General features: G+C 48.0%; 1 protein-coding gene across 3 annotated transcripts in view; it reads left to right on the top strand.

The window, feature by feature from the left end:
* VPS8 (VPS8 subunit of CORVET complex) overlaps positions 1-25,493 on the top strand; it is a 125,045-nt gene that overhangs the window by 14,798 nt on the left and 84,754 nt on the right. For 2 of the 3 annotated variants that reach the window (XM_031968080.1, XM_031968081.1), the window contains exons 6-14: positions 8,326-8,358; positions 9,109-9,163; positions 11,893-11,898; positions 17,825-17,949; positions 18,919-19,005; positions 20,224-20,291; positions 21,903-22,056; positions 22,157-22,216; positions 22,614-22,721. In XM_031968080.1, the coding sequence (XP_031823940.1) occupies positions 8,326-8,358; positions 9,109-9,163; positions 11,893-11,898; positions 17,825-17,949; positions 18,919-19,005; positions 20,224-20,291; positions 21,903-22,056; positions 22,157-22,216; positions 22,614-22,721 (696 nt within the window). The remainder of the gene's footprint in view (positions 1-8,325; positions 8,359-9,108; positions 9,164-11,892; positions 11,899-17,824; positions 17,950-18,918; positions 19,006-20,223; positions 20,292-21,902; positions 22,057-22,156; positions 22,217-22,613; positions 22,722-25,493) is intronic. The other variant, XM_031968082.1, reaches the window with a different exon arrangement.

The following is a 25,493-nucleotide window of genomic DNA, read 5'->3' as shown; positions in this document are numbered from 1 at the left end:
AAATGAGGGAGTGGATGCAAGTGCTTTGTGGACACTGAGCACTGACCTGCTACCATCATGCCCTTAGTTGTCCTTTAATTCACTTTGTTCCGTTGGGCCTCAGAGGGCAGAACCCGGCCCACTGGGCAGAAGCTGCAGAGGATGCTTTCAGCATCACATAAAGAAAGACTGCTAAGCATTCAGCTTCAAAAGAGGAAGGATTTCCACTTTGGAGATCTTCAAGCCAAAGCTGGATACCAACTTGTTGAGTAGGTTTTAGGGAGGATTCTTTTTTCAAATGTGGGTAGTAATAAGTAGCCTTTGAGCTTACTTCCAATTGCAAAATCCTGTGATCTCTTTCATGTGCCATTTACCACCCATCTACCTTTCTAATTTCATGTGACTCCTGTCCATGTCCTTTGATAATAAATAAATACCCTCTGGAAGATTTTGCTACTTGGAGTCTCTTCTCTGTTTGTAAGTCTGATTATCCAACTTTTAAAAAAAAACTATTATTTAATTTTAGTTTTCATTTTAAAAAATAATTTGAGTTCTAAATGCTCTCTCTTCTTCCTGTCCTTCTCTCACTCATCGAGAAGGAAAAAAAAAAGGAATGTGATATCATTTTTCCAAGTAAAACGTATTTCTACATTTGTCATATTGTCCCCTCTCCCCCCAAAAAAAGGAAAAATAAAGAGAATAGAAAATTATACTTCAATCTATACTCGGACTCCATTCGTTCTTTCTCTGGAAGTGGACAGCATTTTTTATCGTAAGTCCTTTTGCATTGTCTTGGAACATTGTATTGATCAAAATAGTTAAGTCATTCAGAGTTGATCATCATATAGTCTCCCTGTTACTGTATACAATGTTCTCCTAGCTCCAGTTCGCTTTATTTTGCTTCAGTTCATATGAGTCTTTCCAGATTTTTCTGAAATCATCACCCACATTATTTCTTATTGCACAATACTATTCCATCACAATCATATACCACAACTTGTTCAGCCTCAATTGATGGGCATCCCCTCAATTTCCAATTCTTTGCTACCACTAAAAGAGCTGCCACAAATGTTTTTGTACAGATAAATCCTTTTCTTCTTTCTTTGATCTCTTTGGAATATAGATCTAATAATGCTATTGCTGGGTCAAAAGATATGCAGTTTTATAGCCCTTTGGGCATGATTCCAAATTGCTCTTTAGATTGGTTAGATCAGTTTACAATTCTACTGGTGGTACATTAGTGTCCTAATTTTTCCACATCCCCTCCAACATTTGTCATTTTCCTTTTCTGTCATATTAGTCAATCTGATAGGTGTGCGATGGTACCTCTGAGTTGTTTTTTGCATTTCTCTAATCAGGAGTGATTTAGAGTATTTTTTCCATGATTGTAGATAGCTTTGATTTCTTCTTTTTAAGATTGTTCATATTCTTTGACCATTTATCTACTGGGGAGTAACCCATCTTTTTGTAAACTTGACTCTGTTTCCTATATATTTGAGAAATGAGGCCTATATCAGAGAAATTCGAAGTAAAATTTTCCCCAGGTTTCTGCTTTTCTCCTAATTTTAGCTACAATAGATTTTGTTTGTGTGAGAACTTCTTCATTTATTGTAATCAAATTTATTTATTTTACATCCTGTAATATTCTCTATATCTTGTCTGGTCACAAATTATTCTCTTATCCATAAATCTGACAGGTAAAATATACTGTGCTCCCCTAATTTGCTTATGATTGCATCTTCATGTCTAAATTATGTATCTGTTTTGACCTGTTCTTGGTATAAGTAAGTAAGTAGGAGATAACTGGTCTATAACTAGTTTCTACCAAACAGTTTTCCAATTTTCCCAATAATTTTTGTTAAACAGTGATTTCTTGTCCCCGATTCTTGAACCTTTGGGTTTATCAAACATAGATTGCTATGTTCCATTACATTGTAATGTGGGCCTAATCTATTCCTCTGCTCCACCTCTCTAGTTCTTGGCCAGTATCAGTTTATTATGATGAGTACTGCTTTGTAATGCAGTTTGAGATCTGCTACTGCTAAGCCATCTTTCGTCACATTTTAAAAAATTGATTCCTTTGATATTCTTAATCTTTTGTTCTTCCAGATGAATCTTGTTAGTATTTTTAGAACACAGGTTTTTTTGTTTTGTTTTGTTGGGTTTTTTTTTTTCCTAAGGCAATTGGGGTTAAGTGATTTGCCCAGGGTCACACAGCTAGGAAGTGTTAAGTGTCGATGAGGTCAGATTTGAACTCTAGTCCTCCTGATTTCAGGGCTGGTGCAGTGGCATCATCTAGTTGTCCTGTTTAGTATTTTTAAGTATTCTGATTGTTATAACACTTAATAAATAGATTAATTTAGGTAGATTTTATTATATTGGCTTGGCTTACCTAGAGGCAATGAATATTTATAATTAGATCTGATTTTATTTGGATGAAAAGTATCTTATTGTGTTCATATAGTTCCTCGGGTTTTTCTTGGCAGGTAGACTCCCATGTATTTTATATTGTTTGCAGTCATTTTAAATGAAATTTCTCTTCCTGTCTTTTCCTGTAGAAATGCTGATTTATATGGGATTATTTTATATTCTTCAATTTTGCTGAACTTTTTAAGCATTTCAATTGGTATTTGTGTTGATTCTGTAGGATTCTCTAAAATACCATCATCAACGAAGAGTGATAGTTTTATTTCTTCATTGCACATTCTAATTCCTTTGATTTCTTTTTTCTTTTCCTCTCTTATTTCTACAGCATGCATTTCTAGTGCAATATTGAATTAGTGGTGAAAATGGGCATCCTTGCTTCACTCCAGATCTTACTGGGAAGATAATGCTTATGGATGGTTTTGGATAGATACTACTTATTTTAAGGAAAGCTTCATTTAATATTCCAATACTTTCTAAGGTCTTTAATAGGAATGAGTGTTATATTTTGTCAAAAGTTTTTTTCTGCATCTGTTTATATAATCATATGATTTTTTTTGTTGTTGTTGTTACTGAAATGGTCAATTATAGTTTTCCTAATATTAGACTAGCCTTACATTCCTGGTATGAATCCCACCTGGTCATAGTGTATTATCTTTGTGATATATTGCTATAATCTCCTTGCTCGTATTTTATTTAAAAAAATTTTTCTGTCAACATTCATTAGGGAAATTGATCTATATTTTCTATATATTTCATAATGAATATATTTCTATATTCATTAGGGAAATTGATCTATAATTTTCTTTCTCTGTTTTTCTCTTCCTGCCTTAGATATTAGTATCATATCTATGTTATACGAAGAATTTGGTAGAATTCCTTCCTCCCCTATTTTCTCAAATAGAGATTAATTGTTCTTTTTTTTATTACAGCTTTTTATTTACAAATTATATGCATGGGTAATTTTACAGCATTGACAATTGCCAAACCTTTTGTTCTAATTTTTCCCCTCTCCCAAATGTCAGGTTGACCAATACATGTTAAATATATTAAAGTATAAATTAAATACAATATAAGTATACATGTCCAAACAGTTATTTTGCTGCACAAAAAGAATTGGACTTTGAAATAATGTACTATTAGCCTGTGAAGGAAATCAAAAATGTAGGCGGACAAATATAGAGGGATTGGGAATTCTATGTAGTGGTTCATAGTTGTCTCCCAGAGTTCTTTTACTGGGTGTAGCTGGTTCAGTTCATTACTGTTCTATTGGAATTGATTTGGTTCATCTCGTTGCTGGAGATGGCCATATCCATCAGAATTGATCATCATATAGTATTGTTGTTGAAGCATATAATGATCTGGAGATTAATTGTTCTTTAAATGTTTAGCAAAATTCACTTGGGAATTCATCAGGTCCTGGGGATTTTTCCTTGGGGAGCTCACTGAAGACTTGTTTGGTTTCTTTTTCTAAGATAAAGTTATTTAGGTATTGTCTTCCTCTTCTTAATGTTTAATCTGGGTAATTTATATTTTTGTAAAAATTCATCCATTTCTCTTAGATCGTCAGATTTGTTGGCCTATAATTGGATAAAATAGCTCATCATAATTGTTTTAATTTCATCTTCATTCATAGTAAATTCTTCCTTTTCATTTTTGAGAGTGGTAATTTGGTTCTTTTCTTTCTTTTTATATTTAAGTGGTTTAATCTCTTTTGCTGCTTGTTTTCTCATAAAACTATTAGTTCAATAGTTTTCTTATTTTGAATTTTATTAATCTCTCCTTTGATTTTTTAAATTTCCGATTTGGATTGGATTGGGGATTTTTAATTTATACTTCTCCTTTGTGTGTGTGTGTGTGTGTATGTGTGTGTGTTGCATGCCCAATTCATTGATCTCTTTTTCTCTTTTATTGATGTAAGCATTTAGGGATACAAATTTACCCCTAAGTATTGCTTGTTTTGAACTTCATAAATTTTGGTATGTTGTTTCATTGTTGTCATTCTCTTTACTGAAAGTATTGTTCTTATGATTGGTTCTTTGAGCCACTAATTTTTAAGGATTAAATTATTTGGTTTCCAATTGATTTTTAATCTTCCATAGCCTTTTATTAAATATAATTTTTATTGCATTATGGTCTAGAAAGGATGCATTTAATATTTCTGCTTTTCTGCATTTGGTTGTGAGGTTTTTAATGTCCTAATACATGTTTGGTTTTTGTGAAGGTGCCATGTGCAGTTGAAAAAAAAGTATACTCCTTTCTATTTATATTTAATTTTCTCTAGACATCTATCATATTTAACTTTTCTAAATGTCTATTAATCTCCATCACTTCTTTCTTGTTTATTTTACAGTTAGATTTATCTAGTTCTGAAAGGGCAAATTTGAGGTGTCCCACTAGTAGAGTTTTACTGACTGTTTCATTTTGTAATTCATTTACCTTTTCCTTTAAGAATTTAGATGCCATACTATTTGGTGCATATATGATCAGTATAGCTATTGCTTCATTATTTGCAGTACCTTTTAGTGAAATGTAGTTTCCATGCATTTATACCTTTTAAAGAGGTCTATTTTTGCTTCTATTTTGTTGAGATCATGATTGCTACTGATGCATAAATAGATTCTGCTTCAGCCCCTTATTTTGACTCTGCGTGTCTAACTGTTTCAAGTATGTTTTTTATAAACAACATATTGTTAGATTTTGGTTTTTAATCCATTCTGCTGTCTCCTTTCATTTTATGGGTGAATTCATCCCTTTTGCATTCACAATTATGATAAATAACTCTTTCCCTTCATCCTATTTTCTCCTTTTATCCCCCTCTTTCTTCTGTCCCTCCTCAGAAGTCTGTTTTGCTTCAGACCACTACCTCCCTTAATATACCTGTTCTATCAACCTGAACAGGGTTCTCTTCCCCTCCTTTTTATCCCATCCCCTGTTACTTCCTTATTGGATAAGATAGATTTCTATACCCAACTGAGTATATGTGTGCTATTCCCTCTTTGAACTAATTCCAATGAGAGTGAGATTCAAGCATTGCCTGTTATACCCCTCTCCATTTTTTCCTTCTTCCTTATGCACCTGTTTTATGTGAAATCATTTTTGCTATTCTTCCTCTCCCTTCTCCCAGTGCATCCCTCTTTCTTACTCCTTAATTTTTTCTTTGAAAACATCCTATCCCATGCCTATCCCAACAACTTACACCTTTGCTCTCTATCTCCTAATTCTTAGGAGTTATAGGTATCATCTTCCCATATTAGGACATAAATCATAATCATGTTTGATCATATTAAGTTCCTTAAGATTTCTCTTTCATGCTTACCTTTTGAATCTTCTGTTTCTTTTGAGTCTTATGTTTGAATGTCAGATTTTCTATTCAGCTCTAGTCTTTTCATTAGGAATGCTTGAAAGACCTCTATTTCATTAAATATCCTTTTTCTTCCCCCATGAAGGATCATACTCAGTTTTGCTGGGTAAATTATTTTTGGTTGTAGTCCTAGCTCTTTTGCCTTCTGGAATATCATATTTTCTTCTCCTTTGATGTGGAAGCTGTTAAATTTTATGTGATCCTGACTAGGCTCCATGATTTTTGAATTGCTTCTTACTGCCTGCTTGCAACATTTTCTCTTTGACCCAGGATCTTTAGAATTTAGGTATAATATTCTTGGAAGTTTTCATTTTGGAATCTCTTTTAGGAGGGAATCATTAGAGTCTTTCAATTCTATTTTACCCTATTATTCTGGGATATTAGGGTAGTTTTCCTTGATAATGCCTTGAAAGATAATGTCTAGACCGTTTTTTTTTTTTTTTTTTAATCATGGTTTTCAAATAGTCTAGCGATTATTAAATTCTCTCTCGGATCTATTTTCTTTTCTTTTAGCTTTTTATTTTCAAAATATATGCATAGATAGTTGTCAACATTCACCCTTGCAAAACCCTATGTTCCAAATTTTTTTTCTCTCAACCCCCTTTACCTAGATAGCAAATAATTCAATATATGTTAAACATGTGCAATTCTTCTAAACATATTTCCACAATTATCATGCTGCACAAGAAAAATCAGGTCAAAAGGGGAAAAAATGAGAAAGAAAAAAAAAAAAAAAGGCAAGCAAACAGCAATCAAAAAAAGGTGAAAATATTATGTTGTGATCCACATTCAGTCCCCATAGCCCTCTCCCTGAATGCAAATGGCTCTCTCCATCCCAAGTCTATTGGAATTGTCCTGAATCACCTCATTACTGAAAACAACCACCTTCATCAGAGCTGATCATCACAAAATCTTCTTGTTGCCTTGTATAATGATCTCCTGGTTCTACTCACTTTATTTAGCATTAGTTCATGTAGGTCTCTCCAGGCCTCTCTGAAATCATCCTGCTAATCTTTTCTTATAGAAGAATAATATCCCATAACATTCATACACTATCACTTATTTAACCATTCTCCAGTTGATGGGCATCTACTCAGTTCCCAGTTCTTTGCCACTACAAAGAGACCTGCCACAAACATTTTTACACATGTGGACCCTTTCCCCTTTTTTATGATCTCTTTGGGATATATCACCAAAGAAAATAATTCCTTATGGACAAGTGGAAGCTAATAACTCCATCAGACATCAAGAAAAAATAAAACAAAGACGAAAGAATTAAACAATAGGAGAAAACATGTATTATCTCATCAGAAAAACAATTTGGAAAACAGAACCAGGAACACTGATACATTGTTAATGGAGCTGTGAACTGATCCAACCATTCTGGAGAGCAATATGGAAAAGGGCTATCAAACTGTGAAAATTCTTTGATCCGGCAGTATTTGTCTCTAGTGGGCCTATATCCCAAATGAATGTTATAGGATGGAGAGAGCCATTTGCATTCAGTGAGAGGGCTATGGGGACTGAATGTGGATCACAACATAATATTTTTACCTTTTTTTGATTGCTGTTTGCTTGCCTTTTTTTTTTTTTTTCTTTCTCATTTTTTCCCCTTTTGACCTGATTTTTCTTGTGCAGCATGTCTTGTCAGACAAGTGATCACTTGTCTGATCCCCTTGCCATCTGTGAGCTGAGAGCTCCTGGAGATGCTTATGCCATCACAGCCACCCCCAAGGCCTGGTACTGGTGCTGTACCTGTGTGTGCTGTCCTCTGAGCCAGCCCTGACCCTGGGCTCCCAGATCATCTTGGGGAAAGCTCTGACCCCGACCTTTCATTGGCTCTTCTGTTCCAGGAGTCTTTTCGAAGAGTTATCTTAAAGTTCTTTGGAAGAACGTTGGAAGAGTGCAACTGCTTTGCTGCCTATATTCTACCATTTTGGTGCTGCCCCACCAAAAATTTTTTAAAAAATTTTTTAAAAACTTTTTTTATTTATTTTTATTTATATTTAAATTTTTTAATTTAAAAACACTTTATTTTATTAATTTTTATTTTTTTAAATTATAGCTTTTTATTGACAGAACCCATGCCTGGGTAATTTTTTTTACAACATTATCCCTTGCACTCACTTCTGTTCCCACTTTTCCCCTCCCTCCCTCTACCTCCTCCCCCAGATGGCAAGCAGTCCTATACATGTTAAATATGTCACAGTACATCCTAGATACAATATATGTGTGCAGAACCGAACAGTTCTCTTGTTGCACAGGGAGAATTGGATTCAGAAGGTAAAAAATAACCCGGGAAGAAAAACAAAAATGCAAACAGTTTACACTCATTTCCCAGAGTTTCTTCTCTGGGTGTAGCTGCTTCTGTCCATCATTGATCAATTAGAACTGAATCAGATCTTCTCTTAAAACCATTTATTTTTTTTAAAAAAATCCTAATAACTATATTTCAGTGAAATTGGTTTCTGTGGGAATCCTATGACTGCGTATATTGTTCTAGGTGGATATGGTGATGTACAGCTGTAACATTTTCTGTCTTTTTCATCCCCATTTAGGACAAAGTTGATGCCGGCTTGCCTACTGCAATAGTAAGTGTATGCTTTTTTCTGTCTTAATCAGAGCCAGTTAATTATCGTTCTTTGTTTTTCTAATTGTTAATGGTTGTGATGTCTGCATTTCTGAGACAGATGTCGCTGGCTGCTTTCCACAGTAGGTTTATTGCTTGTCACAGTTCAGTTTTTATTTGAAAGGGGGAATAATGATTTGCTGACTTGGTCCCAGTCTCCTGCCCTTCTCTAGAAGGAAAGCTGAAGGTTGAGTGGCTCTGGTGTCCCTCGGTCACACCAGATTAATGAAGGGTCTTGTTAGATAGGGAGCAGGTTTGGGGGGGGGGGTGTGCCCTTGCCTCCAGCTTCATCTCCCTTTCCCTTTGCCTGGGTGACTTCTTTATCGGTCAGTCACTTGGGCAGAGAGAGATCCTGGCATCCCACAGCTCCAGTAACGTCCTGGACGATGCTTGTCATGCTTCCTTCTCTCTGCTTGGATGAGGCTGTACTTGGCTCTCACAGGGCCATAGGATGCCCGATCCTGACCTGGAATTCTGTCAGGGTGCCTCAGGAAGAGTCACGTGCCCTGGGCATGGCCCCCTGGTGTGTACTTTTGGTAGCCACTGGACAGCAAAGTTCTCCGAAGGGTCATGTGTGGCTGGGTAGAAAGGGGCAGCTCCCCTTCTCTGGTCCCTCACTGGGCTGGGTGATCAGCAATGGGGGTGGGGTTTAGATGGACAGGAGAATGCGGTCCTTCTCTCTGACCATTGCCCCCTTTCCTTTTGTTCCCAGGCTGTATCCAGTCTGATCGCAGTGGGGACTTCTCATGGATTGGCCTTAATCTTCGGTAAGCTCATTAACCCTTGGGCTTCCTTAAAATGGGGAGGGCACATCTACCTGTGAGGCGGGATGTCCTGGAGCGCAGTTAGAAATCCGGCCAAGGAGCGTCCCCCTCACGGAGCCGAAACCAACCCAGCCTCATGTCCACTGCCCGCCGTCTCCTCGACTCTCACTCGCTGGGCCTCTTCAGTATGGGCCAGTGATATGGGGCCAGAGGGTTTGGGGGAGGATCCCGACTCTGCTCTGTGGGCCTGTGACTAGATGGCAGCAATTTAATCTTTCTGGGCCTCAGTTTCCCTGAATGGAAAATAAGAGGCCTGGACTGAAAGATCCTCTTATCTACAGTATTAAGTGGAAAGGGAGCTTAGAGCTTAGAAGCAGGGCAGCCTGGTACACAGAGGGCGAGGTAGTTTAAATCCTGCCTCTAATATCCAGGTGGCTTGGTGACCTGGGCCGGGCCCGTAACTTCTCAGAGCCTCGTTTTCCTTATCTGTAAAGTGGGAAAAACTGAAGTCATGGATAGTAAAGTCCTCCTCAAACTCTCCACTCTGACAGTGTGAGCTGCCAAGAACAATGTGGGCACGGGTGACCGAGGATTGTTTTCACCCCGTTGGTCCCCTTTCCTCTACCTCATCTTAGATCACAAGCAGCCTTGTTACCAAACATTTCTCCCCGGACTCCCTCCCTCCCTCCCTGCACTTTTCTTTGTATCTTTTGTGATGGCACCTCCCTGGAGAATGTTGTATTCTTCTTAGGACTGAGGGCTGCCAGCCGGCTTCCTCCTTGAGGCCTTTAGTCCTGTGCTTCCTCAGGACTCTCTGAAATGCCTCACCCAGTCCCTCTGAAATGGACCATCCCACTGAGCCCAATGAGGGCTTAAGGGGGATGGGGAAACGTCACTGTAGCCCCCCCTCTGCTGACCCTGCCACCCTCCAGAGTCAGCCTCCACCAGAGCTTGAAGGCTGCTCCTTCCTCCTTTTTGAACTAAGAATTCAGGGTCGCCTGTTTCCAGCTGGCCTTCCTTCACGTTGCTTTTGCAAGAAATGCTCCCGTAATTGAAGTCTCCTCTTAGAAGGTGTGGGAGTCTACATTAATAAAGTAGAATGTCAGCCTTTGCTCTTCTTGTAATGAAGGCATGGCGGGTGGAAAGCAGAAAGGCCTTGGAAGGAGTTCCGAGAGGCAGAGATACAAGCCCCGAAGGGAAGGAATGGAGAAAAAATGGGAATAACTCTATTAGCTCACATTTACTAGCATCCCTCTTCCTGATGTCATTAATTGGTTCTGACCAAGATTAAAGGCAGAAACATCCAGAGGGCCTGTAGGTAATGCGAATACTCTTAATAAATAACCAGTCAGTCAGTCATTACACTGGGAGTCCATGACTTCCCAATGGAGGTTAGCTAGAGTTTGTTAAACATGTCTTACAAAATTAAAGCATGCCGAGGCATCTTCCTGCACGGTGTCCCTGCCGACAGAGGGCTTTTTACACAGGCCATCAGTGGGCAGCATCAGCATCATCGCCCCTGTATCACAGATGAGGAAACTGAGGCTCAGAAGGAGAGGTCCCTGCCCACAACCTCATGAGGAAACTGTGAATCAAACCCAGCACTTCCCTCCTTCCACTGTGCCAAACGCCATCTTGCTACATTTCTGTCTGTCAGAAAACCACACTTAACACGCAGTTTATCTTCATCCATCTTGCTGTTCTCCATTCCTCATAGCCCGCTTTGTGCTCTTTTTGCCTTCTTTGGTCACTTGGCAGCGGACACAGGCCCATCATACCCACGTGTTATTCTCGTGAAATCTCTTGCTTGATGGGAAGGAACATCTATCTGTTCGTCCTCAGGTTCTTGGGCCCGCTGCTGGATTTCTTTTCGGGCCTGAAAGGTTTCCCACGACATGCCCTAGTCTAGAGGATGATGGTATTAAAATTGTTCTCCTTCCATTCTGTGCCCTCGAGAAAAACAGACTATGGCAGTTGGAATGTTTCAGGAGAGCATGCTAATGTGTTCTGGCTACAATTTTTAATGGTGAAATTTAGTAAACCCAACTCATCAATTACTATAAAATTCTAATGTTTGGATAACGAGGTCTTGTCAGATGTATTTAAAAATCCAATTGAAGGCCCTCAAAGAAATTCTCCTCTGTTGATTTGCTGGGAAGTGGTAATGCTTCTTGAAGCCAACGTGAGATTACATTTAACCTCTTCATTGCTAGTCATGAGAGGGAGCATCAAATGCTGAATTCTAATTGGGTGAGCGTCATGTAGCTTCGCTTCAAAATACAGACAACTTCATTCGCAGTAATCATTTTAATGAGAGAAGATTCACTTTCTGTCGGTAAGGGCCCAGCAGAGAAGTAGCAGCCGGAATGAGGAGAGAGCGGCTTGTTTTCTGGAACGCCGGGGGGTAGACAGCCTGTGTGGCCCGTCTGGGGTTTCTGTGAGCACCGGCCTCCCGGTGATGTTCTGGGCACCTGAGCTTTGCTTATAATTCATTTCTGTGTTTCTCATCTGAACATGCTGCCCCTTCCCATGCCAGCAGGAGTGCACTTCTTAAAGCAAACGCCTCAGAGCCTGCGGGAGGCCACCAGCCCCCCTCTTTCCCCCCCCGGCCAGGAGCTCTCCGGGGCCTGGGTGTGGGCCCCTAGTTAAGCAGATTGAGCCATGCGATGGGTTTTGAAATTGACTTCTTGCTTTTCTCTCTTTCTCCATTTTTTCCCCATGGACCGAAAAAGGAAAAGGTACAGTGAGTGTGCGTGGTGCATGTGGCCTGCATGGCTTTCTCTCTCTGGCCTGCCGGAGGGCTCTGAGGGAGCCCACAGTGCGGGGCCTGGCGGCGGAGCCGAGGCTGCTGGGTTGGGCTGGGCTGGCGAAGGGCAGATGGCGATGGCGGGGCCCCTGAAAGGCGCTGTCGGCGAGCGGGCCAGTCTGCTTGGGTGTCAAGCTTACGCGTGGTTTCTCAAGCTCCTGGGCCCTCCTCCGCCAGTCGATCTGGGCTCACCCGGGCTGCCTGCGCTGTCCTGGCCAGAGAAATGGGGCACGGGCGCTTTCCATTTCTGCCTCTCTTCCTCTTCCCCCCATGCTTCAGAAGGAGGCTTGCCCCGGGGAAGAGGGACACCACGGCAAGGATATGGGGGCTTGGCTTGTGAGCTAGGGAGAGGTGGGCACCAGCGGTCTGAGAAATGGAGCAGTTCCTGTGTTCTAGGGGTGTGTCTGACTTTGAAAGTTTTTGGAAACTTCCATATGCAGGGAATGTGGAGTGGTGGAGAGAAAAGGCACAGGAGCAAGGAGATCCAACCGTCTGTCCCCCTGAGCTTGGCTGGCGGCATTATCTCCCCTGACATTTACCTGTGGCTCTCCAGGCCTACTGGAAACTACTGGGGGCTCCCTTGGCTCCAATTGGGTATGCTCAGGATTGCAAAAGAACAATGTTAGCGTAAGGAAAATGCCATTAGAAATGTTACAAAATATGAGTATATACATATCTGTGTGTGTCTGTACATGTAGCTCTCTCTAGAAAGATGGACACCCGTCCGTTCGTAGAGAGATTTCATAGAATTTTGTTGCGATGAATCTGAGTTACTCCTGGGACTGAGCCTCTCGCTGATCGTTGTTGGCGACTCGGTGACAGGGGCGAGGCGCATGACTTTGTTGGGACAGAGTCACTGCTGGGGGAGAAGGCCCTCGAAGGCCAGCTGCCATTCTCTCCAGCTTGAGATTTAGTGACCGAGGCTGGAGGCCCAAGGTGAACCAAGCACATGGAAAGGTCATTGGGAGAGGCTCACAGAGGCCTGCTTGACTTGGCCATCACTGACCAAGAATACTCAGCGGGAGGCACCTTCCTGGGGTCACACAGCCGGCCCTAAGTCTTCTTCCCTCTGAGACCAGCCTCTTGTGGGCATTATGATGTCACCCTGCCCATCATGCTGCCTTTTCTGCAGGGCTTTTTACTCTTCAGTTTTTGCAGATTTGAGCCTTCTAACCACTCCGGGAAGAGGGCACAAGAAGCCACTCCCTCCCTTCCCCCCCAGAGAAGGGTTCCCTTGCCTGTGTCGCCATGACTAGCTGGCCACAGCCCCCGCTGCCAGTGGTCTTTCTGTGGGCCTGTCCCTGCCAGTCCCTGTCAGAGGAGAGGAGAAGGCTCCCTCTTGTGGTGCTGAGGTGGAAAAGAAGGATCCCCACAGTGGGGAGGATTAGACTGGAGGGGAGGGAGCCTACGCCTGTAGCTGGCCCTCCTTTGGGGGCCTAAGGGGCAGGGGCAGTGTTTGGATGTTAGCTCCTCCTCAGTGGAGGACCACACCGGGGGCTCCCTCTAGCTTAGGGTTCCCAGTCAGAGATCAGTGGGGTTTCTGTTGCATTTGTTTCTTATCCTGGGACCTCTGATGCCTGCCAGGGTCCTTCTTAACCTCCTGCCCCGGTGGGGACGCCCTGGGCACAGCCGGGGGACTCAGTGGGAGCCTCCCCACGACTTGCCCTCTGGGCTCACTGATAGCAGCAGCAGCAGCCCAGGCTTCCCCTTGGATCTGGAGCAGGAAGAGGCCTTCAGAGCTCAGCCAGGCCAGTCCTCAGTCTGCGGAGGCCCAGAGAGGGGGAGGTGCTGGCCCAGAGTCCCAGGATGGTCATGCCCGTGGGCTGTGCCAGTCGTGGATCCCAGCTTCAGGGCTGTGCGCCTGGGAACCATAGGGCCTGGGGAAGGCGGTAGGGAAGCTTAGTGGGCCTCGACTCTCCAGCTTAGCATGGGGGTGGCCCCTCCTTGCCCTTCCCCCTGGCACTCCTTGCATGTCCCCTCCCTTTCCCTTCTCAGACTCCCTTCGAATCAGACTCTTCCCCTTCACTTTTGTCTCTTTCCATCCTTCCTGTCACCCCTCTTAGAGCTTCAGTTTGTGGAGTTATTTGAACACTGATAAGTCGTAGTGAAATCTGCCGGAGTTTGCCCTGGGGGTCTTGGAGCCACACGATGGGCAGCCTCTGCTTCCATTGCAGGAAAAAAGGCTGCAAGTGGGATTTGCAGAAGAGGTAAAGAGGGAGGAGGGCGGCTAGCTGCGGCCAGAGTGCTGGGCTGGAGGCCAGGAGTCTCATTTCCATGAGTGTAAATCCGGCCTCAGATACTTACTAGCTGTGTGACCTTGGGCAGGTCATTTAGCCCCATTAGCCTCAGTTTCCACATCTGTAAAGTGAGTTGGAGAAGGAAATGGCCAACCGCACCAGTACTTTGGATCTCACCTGGGGTCGTGGAGAGTGGAATCAGCTCAGTAACAAAGAGGGAAGACTTGTAAAGTTTCCTTGGCACATCTCAGGCCTTAGAATCATTGCCCCGTTTATTTCAGAAAGCTCCTGTGGTGACTGCGGTTCTCATGTTTTTGAAAGTTGGTGCTCACTTAGCGCATCCTAAGTTTTCTTATGAGAAAGTCTGCCAGGTTGTGAAGGCATCAGGGAGGAACGTTAAGTATCGAATGGCTCTGACGCTCCTCGTTGGCTCTTTAAGCAGGGGAAGGAAGGACTCCGAGCAGCTCCAAACACTGGGTGACCCTCCAGGTTCACTCACCTCGGACTGGGGGGGAGGCTCCAGCCTTAGTTGGGGTCCGGTGCCTTCCATGGTGCTCTTCTCTCTGCCCCATCCAGGTGACCCAAGCTAGAGGGACACAGAGTGCCCTGCTGCTGGCAGACCTAGCATGGCGGCCTGTAGCCTGATGCCTCAAACTAAGGGACCTCTGAAAAACTGGGCACAAGTGAGATCTTGAGGAGGGAGAGATAAATAACAGAACATCAGATGTGAGCCCAGCCCCATCAGAGCATGGCGGTGCGCTCATCCATAAATCTGAACCAAAAAGCAGCTGTTACATTCTTACCATGTGCCAGGCACTGGCACAGAAATCAGAGAAACCAGAGAAGAGCCTGGCGCTCTCATGGAGGGCGACTAAAGCAGAGGAGGCCAGAGAAGGACTGTGGCGCTCTCATGGAGGGCGACTAGAGGCAGAGGAGGCCAGTGCTCTCATGGAGGACCATGCTGGCCTGTACAAGAAGGCAGAAGATCAGGCTGACAAAGTCTGGAGGCCATGAGGGTGCTGCCCCAGGGTGCATGACAAGGCCAGGGGCTCTTAGGCCCCTCGGGCAATAAAGGGAGAGTGTAGAGGGGCTGGGGAGTCCAGGGGCCCTCAAAGGCAGGGGCAGAGCGGTATTCTCGTAGAATAACAATACCAGCCGCCATTTCCGTGGCCCTTACTCTTCTCTCCTTTGAGCCTCCCAACAACCCTAGGGAGTAGGTGTCATTATTTTATCCTTTGATAGATGAGGAAACTGAGGCAGACAGGTTGAGTGGTGTGCCCAGGTTCACCCAGCAGGTATCTGAGGCTGGATTGGCCATCGGGCCCACGCTCTGCCGTTTGCGGTGCCCCCTCACTGCCTGCTGTGGTCCTCCATCTCTTCAGAAGGAGCAGCACTGTTTAGTGCCACCTCAGCCAATCCCTGTGAACATCAGGCAGCCGAGGTGAAGGACGAGAGAAAAGGGGAAGTGCTCAGGGACAGCGGGTCTTTCCCTTTGTGCCCCCCCCTCCCCGTCTCAGCGGGGTTCTGGGAAGAGAATGAGAAGATGTCAGGCTGTCACAAGGAGGATCCAGGGACCACAGAAGGGAGGTGCTCCAGGCTCCCATGGGGTACGGGCTGGCATTGCATTTTAGGAAGGGCCTGGATAAGCTGGAGTCAGTGCCGAGGGCTAAATGGATCTGAGGAGACTTGGCCGGAATGAGGAAGAAGAGGCTTGTGTGACAGCGAAGGGTTATGAGGGTAGATGGGGTCAGCTTTGTTCTGCTTGGCCCTAGGAGGAAACTAGGAAAAATGGGGGGCAGAAGCAGAAATGGGGGAGAACTTCCTATCAGGATCCCCAAGCTTAGGAGATGTGGGGGGGACGTGTTACTGCATAGGTGCTTGTGCTCCGCTTGATCCCCAGGCTTGTTCACAGGTTTGGTTCGTGATAACTTGTGGACATTTCGTAAAGCCCGGTCCCTCCTCAGGGAGGAGATTCACCCCCACTTGAGTTATTCCCCTGGTGGGCTGGAGCTTCCGGGAGGAGCGCGATCCAGACCTGTTCTGGACAGCCTCTGGCTCTTTGGAGAGCGCGTCGTTTCCTGCTGTGAGGATTCTGAAGGGCAAATGCCCGGTGGAGCACCATGGTCTTGGGCATTTGTCAAAAGGGCAGTCGTGCTCTTTTGGGGGAGGAAGGAGGGAGGAGTTCAGGGGGAACGATGCCCCGACAGAAGGAAGGAATCTGACATCTTTGGGATGGTGGCAGGCGCAGGAAGAGGAGGCGCAGAAGGGGCCGGAGCTGCCAGGCAGACGCTCAGTGCTGGCTCTCTGGACCAGGAAGTGGGTGCAGGCTGGCTTCTGTGGAGATCCTGGCAATCCTTCAGAGGTCCGGTTACTCGGGACTGTGTTTCCTCTCATCAAGGAGGGTCGCTTTGTCAAAGCCACAGTCATCAGGATTAGGCCCAGGGACACAGAAGATGGGGCTCTCTGCAGATGCAGACTGGCAGTTCAGGCCTCTGGGGCGCAGGAGCCAGGTTGCCCCGATGGTTTGTGCCACGGGCAGGGCTCTGCGACCCAGTGGGATCGCTCCTGAATGGGCCCGTCCTCAGTGTGGCGCAGTGGACCTGGGTCAGGAGGCCCTGAGTTCAAATGCAGCCTGTGGCCCTTACCGGCCATGGGACCATGAGCCAGCCCCTTCCTTCTGTCTCCTCGTTTCTTCCTCAGCTGTAAAATGGGTAGGCTGACGACGCCTGTTTCCCAGGGTGCTTGTGAACAAAACCCAGGGAATGTTGTAAAGCACTTTACCAACTTAAAGCGCCGCATTAATGCTAGTTATTGTTAGTGGTAATAACAATAGATGGGGCTGAAATCTGGAAGAGCTGGGTTCAAGCTTTGCCTTTGACCTTGATTGGGTTTCCATGGGCAAATTGCTGAACCTCTTTAGGCCTCAGTATTTCCATTTATAAAATGGGATTGTAGTATCTCCTGCCCTGGGGATTGTGAAATACAAAAGAGAAACATATGAGAAGTGCGATTATTGGCGTTTCCAGGATCTTCTCCACGGCTGCTCTGGTGTTGGGGGCTCCAGCCTTCATTTGCTTAACAAGCTCTATTCATGCCCATAGAAGGCAGACTTCGGTTTCATTTTTGACCAGAGAGTGACCTGGCTTAGCCAAATCCAAATTAAGGAGGCGTTTGATGTGCCCGGCAGAAGATGGTAGCCGAGGGAGCTCAGCACAATCAAATGAGTCGGGACTGATTGGGATCGAGATGAGGGCCCCGGGAGCCCGGCTGGGATGGGCCTCGGCCAGATCGGAGGTCCTCCTGCCTCCCCAGGTGCAATCAGCAATGGCCACCACCGGGTTCACAGGCTTGGTTGAGGAGCTTCCCTGGCTGGGGGTCGAGGGGAGCTCCCCACATTCAGAAACAAGAGCACGGCCCTCTCTGGCCTGATCTCGGGACCTTGTCCCTGTTCCTCTCCACCTGGTCTTGCCCTGTCCCCGTTCCGGCCCAAGCAGCAGACGACGCTGTGGAGGTGGGAGGGGACAGGCTGGCAGGGGTGCTGCCGGTGCCCCCAAACTCTCCCTCCCTGGTCCCAGCTGGCACCTCCGAGACCCAGACTGTGCTCTTCTCTTGTGGCCCCAGATCAGAATCAAGCCCTGCGCCTCTGCTTGGGCAGCACCAGCGTCGGGGGACAGTACGGGGCCATCTCTGCCCTCAGCATCAACCACGACTGCTCCAGACTTCTCTGCGGCTTTGCCAAAGGCCAGGTAAGACATGGCAGCCCCCAGGACACAGGTGCCAGGTGGACAGTGCTGGGACAGCATCCCCCAGAGGCCCCGTCCGCAGCCAGCCTGAGGGGCTGCAGCTCAGGAGGGCCAGGGTTCCAATACAGATGGGGCCAGACTATGGCCCAGCAAAGGGGCTGGACTTGAGGCAGACCCGAGGCCCCTGGGAGCTGGAGAGATAAGGCAGACATTGGGTTAGTGACTTCCTGGGATCTGAAGCTAGATTTGAATTCAGATCTTCCTGACTCCAGGCTCAGCATTCACTGCGCCATCAGGCGCCTCTACAGAGTATTTTCATTCTGACAAAATATTAATTAAGTAAGGCTATGTCTCCTATTCCTATGAGAAGCCAGGGGTTCTTAACCTGGGACCCTTGAACTTGTTTTTTTCTTTTTTAACATTTTAATAACCCCATTTCAACCTAAGTGGCTTTCCTTGTCATTTCTTTTATGCATTTAAAAACACGATTCTGAGTAGGGGTTGGGGGTGGGGATCCATAGCTTTACTGGCCTGCTGCCAGTGAGGTCTGTGGCGCCCCCCCCCCAAAAAAAAGGGGAGAACCTTGTCTTTGAGCTTCGAGGTTTACAAAGCACTTTGCTCATCGAGCCTGGGTGAGGCTGGAGCCGGTCACTGCTAACTTCACTTTGGCAGTCGAGTAAACTGAGGCGCCGAGAGGCAGACGCCTGATGTGGTCACGACGCGTGTCTGAGCCAGAATTTGGACCCCGATCTTGCTCGCCTCGAACTGCAGCATCTTTGCACGATGAGACACTAAGTGTCCTGTTTTGTGGAACCATATGGAATACATCATAATTTGTTTTCTTATTCTAAGATTTATTGAAAAATAGAAATATGCAAGAATAAAAATGGTTTCATTTATAGAGAACACTCTGTAATTCAAGACCCAAATGAAAAGCAGCTTTGTTTTTGAAAGCAGTTAATTGCCTTACAGATGACCATGTGGGACTTGGCCAGCGGGAAGCTTTTGAGATCAATAACAGATGCTCACCCCCCAGGAACAGCAATTCTGCACATTAAGGTAACGGGGCCGCGCTCGCCCCTTTCACGTCACCCTCACGGCTCGCCTTGCTGCCTTGGGAGCCTCTGCCTCCCCCCCCCCCCCGACCCAGCTGACCAGGAGTTCAGAGGGCGCCTCTCTGTGCCCTAGCCCCTCACCCCTGGGCTTCCTGGGGCAGCCTCAGCAGGCAAGCCCAAAAGGGGCCGTGGGAACCTTGCAGAAGCTAGAGTGCTCTGTCCAGGGGCAGCGGTTTGAACTGAGATGGTGAAGAGCCGCGTATCCCCCTCCCCAAAGACCCCGTGGGGGCTGTCTGCGGGGAGGCTGGCCAGGAGGCCCGCTCCCTAAAAAGCCAGCTGACCATGGCTGGAAGCCCGAGAGCTTGGGGGAGATGAGAGGAGACAGGACGGGCAAGAAGAGGCCACATATGGAGCCCCCAAGAGTGGGGGAGGCCCAGCACCTGCCGAGGGGAATGGCTGTCCCTCTGCCCCTCCTTCAGAGGTCTTGGGAGGTGCCGGCGGGGGCCCCCTCCCCATGTGTGTCTGAAGCAGGGCTGAAAGGCCTTGTTGGGGAGCATGATCCCCATGTGGTGGGTTGGATGACCCTCAAGGTACCTCCCTTGGGATAGAGGACGAAAAGAGAAAGTGAGGGCATGAACTTTGGTGACCCCACAACCCTGTTGGGCAGAAGGCCCCAAGGCCCGCTGGGCAATGGTGTGAGGAGGTAGAGGGGTCCCCGAGCACAGGACGGTTGGGAAGTAAAGCTTGTTTTAGAAAGAGGTCCACCAAGAGCCCCACAGCATTTACATAAAAGGCCCCATGTAGACAAGGTGACCCCAGGGGATCCTGGGAATTCCTTGTTCAGGTGGTCTTGTTCTGGATGAAAGGTTCACCAAACCCATAGATATCCCCACATACTCGACCCCATGAGATTTCAGGAATAATGTTTAGGAGAAGAAGCTGGACACTTTCCAAAACAAAATGGAGGCGGGTTTGTGCTTTGTTCCCTGCCTCAGCCGGTCCTGCCAGACCCTTTGGGAGGCGTCAGGCTTACGCTTTTCTCCAGCGTGAGATTCTCCAGAGGACTCGGGCCCTTCTCCAGCCATGGGGGAGCTTTCCGAGCGGGGGACGGGCCAAGAGCCATGGGGAAGCGCAGATTGATAACGTGCTTTAGCAGGAGGTTTCTGGCTCCTCCTCGCCCCCTGAATGATGCCATTGAGAAGTAACCCTCCTCTCCGTTCAGTTCACAGATGACCCAACTCTGGCCATTTGCAACGACAGCGGCGGTTCTGTGTTTGAGCTGACATTTAAGTAAGAGCGAGACTGCGTGGCGAGACAAAGTGGGATTAACCATGGCTTTGCGTTGTAGGAAACCGAGATAAGGCACGGGCCTGGAAGGCTGGAAGGAGGCCAGGGGGCCTCTCGGTGCGAGAAGTGCTTTCCCCCACCCAGCTGGTTCTGGCCTTCATGGCCAGTGTAGACGTGTAGACCTCCTGGTCCCTCACACCCCTCTGACTTGGGCAGCATGAGACCCAGAGAGGAGAAAGCCAGGACAGGGCGATTTCCAGCCCGTCCTTTCCGCCTGGGGAACAAAGCTGGTTCTTGAGGCACCCGCAGCCCAGCTTTGCCAGAGCTCTGGTCAGTGTGGTTAGGGTCATCCATCCAGCCCCCGTTGCACAGGGCAGGGCCTGACTGCAGAGATGCTCTGCCCATGATGGGATTCGAACCCAGGCCCAGCTCATATCCCCTAGCCCCGTTACCAGAATGGCAGAGAAGCTCAGAGGTACGCAGCGGTGTTTCCGGGCTTGTCACAGGTCTCACTGTCACTACAGCGGCAACGACCTAGTTCATCCTTTTCTGTCACTGAATCTGAATTGCAAAGACTGACTTTACTTGGGGAAGATAATGTTCTGCTGTTTCACAGGCTCCTCATAATGCCCTGGGCTGATGAGAGAGCCACGGCACAGAGAAAGGGGGGGGGTCTCGGACACGGCTCCCCCCGGAGAGCTTCCTGTGTGTTGCCTGGGGCTTTCAGAGCTCTTGGTTTGGGCCCAAGTCTGCTGGCATTCCATTTTACAGAGAAAGAAACAGCCTCAGGGAGGGCAGATGGCTGCTGGTAGTCGGGTGGTAGAAGGGCAGCCTTCTGGGGTCGGAGCAGCCCACACGAGCCCAGGCAGAGGCTCCCCAAGGTGTTCTCTCTCCTGGGGGTGACCGTGGTCAGTGTTAGCCTGAGGAGGCTCAGCCTGAGGCAGGTTTCACCTGCTCCTTCTCCTTGTTTTTGCCCCTTGCCCACCTCGGTGGGGCTGTTACGGATCTACAGAGAGAGCAAGGGCTGGGCTGGCAGCAGGGCAGGGGGGCCCGCTTCTGACGGCCTGAGCGTTTCAAGAGCCACAAATTCTGCTTGCTTTGGTCTGCCTGGGGAAACAGCCGCAGACTTGAGCAGAATCCAGTAGCAATGGGAGCCCCGTGAGGTCCTGCCCGGACAGGAACCCAGCAGGTGCCCCGCAAGATCCCGCGGGCAGGAGCCCAGTACGTGCCCTGTGAGCTCCCACCTGGGCAGGAACCCAGCAGGTTCCCCGCGAGATCCTGCTCAGACAGGAGCCCCCTAAGGTCTGCCTGGGCAGGAGCCCACGCTCAGGCTCTTCCTCCAGACAGGGTTGGGGACAACTCCTTTTTGTCTTTGCTTGGAGCACGGTAGGCACTTCCTAAAGACGTCTCGGGTGTTCCCTCTGGGGTTCTGAGCTGGTCTGGGGCCCGTTCCCCCAGGTGCCTCTTGGCTTCCTGGGGCCAAGCACGGCCTTTCTGTGTCTTGCATCGTGTGTCACAGCTGCCCAGTGCTGGGCGTGGAATAGGTGATTTCTTCAAAGAGATGGGAGCGCCCCAGCCCATTCTCCTCCTTCCTTCTTCCTTGGTGCTTTCCAGGCGGGTGATGGGAGTGAGGACGTGTGAATCCCGGTGTCTGTTCAGCGGGTCCAAGGGGGAAGTTTGCTGCATCGAGCCTCTGCACTCCAAGGCCGAGCTGAAGGATCACCCCATAACCCAGTTCTCCTTGCTGGCCATGGCGTCCCTAACTAAAGTAAGTCTCAGGAACAAGAGGAAGTGCAGTCAGAGCTAGATCTGAAGGTAATTAATCTCAGGAAAAATCATGGGTTTCTTTCATTTCTTTCCTGTCAAAGATATTGGTCATTGGACTGAAGCCATCTCTGAAAGTGTGGATGACTTTCCCCTATGGACGGGTGAGTAAGTGCCCCTGTTCTTGGTGGGAGGGCGAGGGAACACAGAGGCTGCTGGGAGGCTGCGGACCATGAGCACAGGGGCCTCTGAAGGCCGGTCCGAGCGTGGTGGCTGGAGCCCGGACCCCCGAGCCCCAGGACGCTCCAGTACGTGGCGGAGGGAGCCTTTCCTGTGCCTGCGTCTCAGGTTCTGGCGTGACGCCCAGCCGACTTAGCTTTGGTAGTTGTAGCCCTTGCTAGGCCCAAGCAGTGTGGCTGCCCCGTGCTCCCAGGGCAGCGTCGGTGGGCCCTGCCCTTCTCGAAGCCTGTCCTGTGGGGGGCTCGCACCAGGGCCTGCAGACCCCTTCCAGCCCTCCCACCAAGGGTCCGCAAGACTCATTTTTGTTTCCTTTTGACTTAGATGGATCCTTCCAGCGTCCCGCTGCTGGCCTGGCATTTTGTGGCCGCCAATAACTACGTGAACCCCACGCTGGCCTTTTGCCGAGGGGACGTCGTTCACTTCCTGTTGGTAAGCTGATGGGGAGAGGGCCCGTGACCCCGGCGAGGCCGTCACCCCCACGTCTGCTTCCGGCTCGCCTGCTTTTCGGCCATGAATCCACAAGCTGCTTCTGTAGCTTTTCATTTCGTGGGGCCTGGGCTGGCCACGTACGATGGGGCGGCCCCAGTAGTGCGGCTGCCCTGGCGTTCGGACCTGCTTCTGCCTCAGTTCCCCGGCCCCGCCATTTCACCTGTTTGCGCCTCTTTTTGGAAAATGGGAGGATGGGCCCAGATTGCCCCAGGTGGCCTCACTGTGCTCCCCTCCCACACCCCTCGTCCGTGTCCTCGTTCTCGCCTCCGTGGGGGGCGCGGCTCAGTTGGGTCTCCAGACTTGCTTTCACTTTGTTCTTCCTTCCGCCTCTTGCTGCTCGCAGCCCCTCCTTCCCTCTCTGGCAGACATGGCAGAGCTGCCGTGGGCTGCCCGGAGCTCCGCGTGGGATGGCTGCCGAGCGCTGGGCGTCTTGTGTGCATCGTGGCCATTGACTTTCAGCCATTAAACTCTGTGTGAAGGCGCCCGAGCTAGGTCCTTTCTTGCCTTCCCTCTCCCATGAGCCTCCTTGGGGCTTGTTTTTGTGGATCGGGCTGGGATTGTGCCAGTCCCAGTCATGCCGGTTTCTCTTTCTTGTTCTTTGAATGAATTTCTATCTTTGCTCTAATAGCTGAGAGGGGGCGTGTGGCTCAGTGGGTAGGGAGCCAACCTCGAAGCCCCTCCCAGACACTCTCGGGCTGTATGAGCTTAGCCCCTCGGCGCCCAGACAGAGCCGGCGTCTGCCAGGCAGAGGGAGCTTCTGTGCCCAGCTCTCTGTGCCAGCGAAATCCGGGGTCCCCCTGACCCTCCTCTCCATTTAGTAAGCCGGGGACCATGGGCCACACAGATGCAGACACAGTAACTGCCATGTCCCTGATGGCTCGCTTCCTACCCCACGGGGTGTCAGGCAGTGCCTGCCAGGTCGAGCGCTTTGGGGCCGTTTTCTGGCATCCTGGTGCCCCAGTGCCCAGCACCGAGCCTGGAACATCTGGGGCCTTTCTGTGCAGAGATCAGCCGGCCGTCGCAGCAGCTGAGCCTTGGCAGCTTGGAATGGCGGGGGAGGCGAGCTCCCTTTCATCTCCTGGCCAACGAGTGAGATGGCGTCTCCTCAGCCCTTTGTCCCTTTGTCTAGTGAAGAACAGATGTCTTTGTATACATATGCATGCATAGGTGTTTATATAAGCACATTTCTGCTCCGTGCATGTGTGTGCACATGTGGCACCCACATGTCCTCCCAGACAGAGGAGGAGCGGGCAGGGAGCTGGAGCGGCCGGCCCAGAGGGGAGACGGTCCTCCCTCCCTGCCCCCTCTGCCCAGGCCGGACAGCACCCAGGGCACCCTGCTGCCTATTCTGGAGGCCTCGGGCCAAAAAGCCTTCCCTCTGCAAGTGAGGCTGAAAGAACAAACTCGCCCGCCAGTGGCCATGGATCCAGTGGGATGGGGGGCAGCACAAGGGGAGGTCACTGGGAGTGGGTGAGGGGGAGTGAAGATTGCACTGGCACAAAACTGGTGTGAAACCGAGTTCATCTGGACCGTGGGTGAGGGTGGATTTAGCCGCGGCTCCGGCCGCAGCATCTGCTTGGCTGACCCAGGTGCCGAGTGTTTCTGCGAAAATTGGAATGGGAAGAACTTTCATCCATTTCATAACTTTGAGTCAAAGCAGGATTCCTCTTTGGCTCTGAGGAGGCCGATTCTGGCGCGCTCTCAGACACTCAGTTGCAAAAAAGTGCCAGGTTGGGTTTTTTAAAGTTCAATATTGATAGGTTTAATTTCCATCAAGCAGACACCTCTCCCCCCACCCCACCCCCCGCCCACCCTGAGAAGCACAGATCCTTGGGAAATCGGGCTTTTGTCATTTGCTAACAGAACGGGGGGACTCTGGGACTTGACCGGACTTTTATTGTTTCTCGGGGCTTAAGCATTGTTTGTTGTATGTACCTTTGTCTTCTTCACCGTGTATCTTTCTTCATAGGAATCTTCCCATGTTTCCTTTAATTCTTCTTTTTTCTTATGACACAATAATATCCCATCAGACTCATATGCCGTGATTTATCCGGCCAGTTTTTATTCACCAGGCACAGGGCTGTTTTGTCCCTGTGTATTGGGAGAAATAATGCTGCTTTGGGCCTTTCGGTACATGCGGTCTCTTCTCTGGCTGATCCCTTTGGGGACAGCCTCAGTGTCAGGGGGAGCTTTGGGGTTGGCGAGTGCAGACACGTCCAGTCCCTGTGTCTTTCCCCGGACTGTCCTCCCTGCCTGGAACTCACTCACTCCTCATCTCCCTCTTTTGGGGTCCCTGGCTTCCTTCAAGACTGTCCCAGCAACATCTTCTGTGTGATTCCTTTTCTGATTCTTCCACCTCCCCCTACCTGACCCCCGCCCTCTCAAACACTCCCCAAAACATCTTGTTTGTTCACTTTATATATTTATTATTATTGTATGTATACATATGTATGTATGTATATGTAAAACATAGGTGTGTATATATGTATCTGTGAACGAGCATGTAGATGTGTATATTTGTATGCATATGTATATATGTATGTGTATATATAAATGTGTGTATATATAAAAATATATATGCATATGTATGTGTGTATATACTTATACGTATACATACACACATACACACATGTGCACGTTTGTTCATATTGTCTCCATTAGAATGAAAGCTCCTTGAGGACAGGGGCTGTCTTAGTTTTGTCTTTGTATCGG

This window comes from Sarcophilus harrisii, chromosome 4 (assembly GCF_902635505.1).
Source record: "Sarcophilus harrisii chromosome 4, mSarHar1.11, whole genome shotgun sequence".
Classification (NCBI taxonomy): Eukaryota; Metazoa; Chordata; class Mammalia; order Dasyuromorphia; family Dasyuridae; genus Sarcophilus; species Sarcophilus harrisii.
This window is presented reverse-complemented; position numbering and strand designations above follow the sequence as displayed.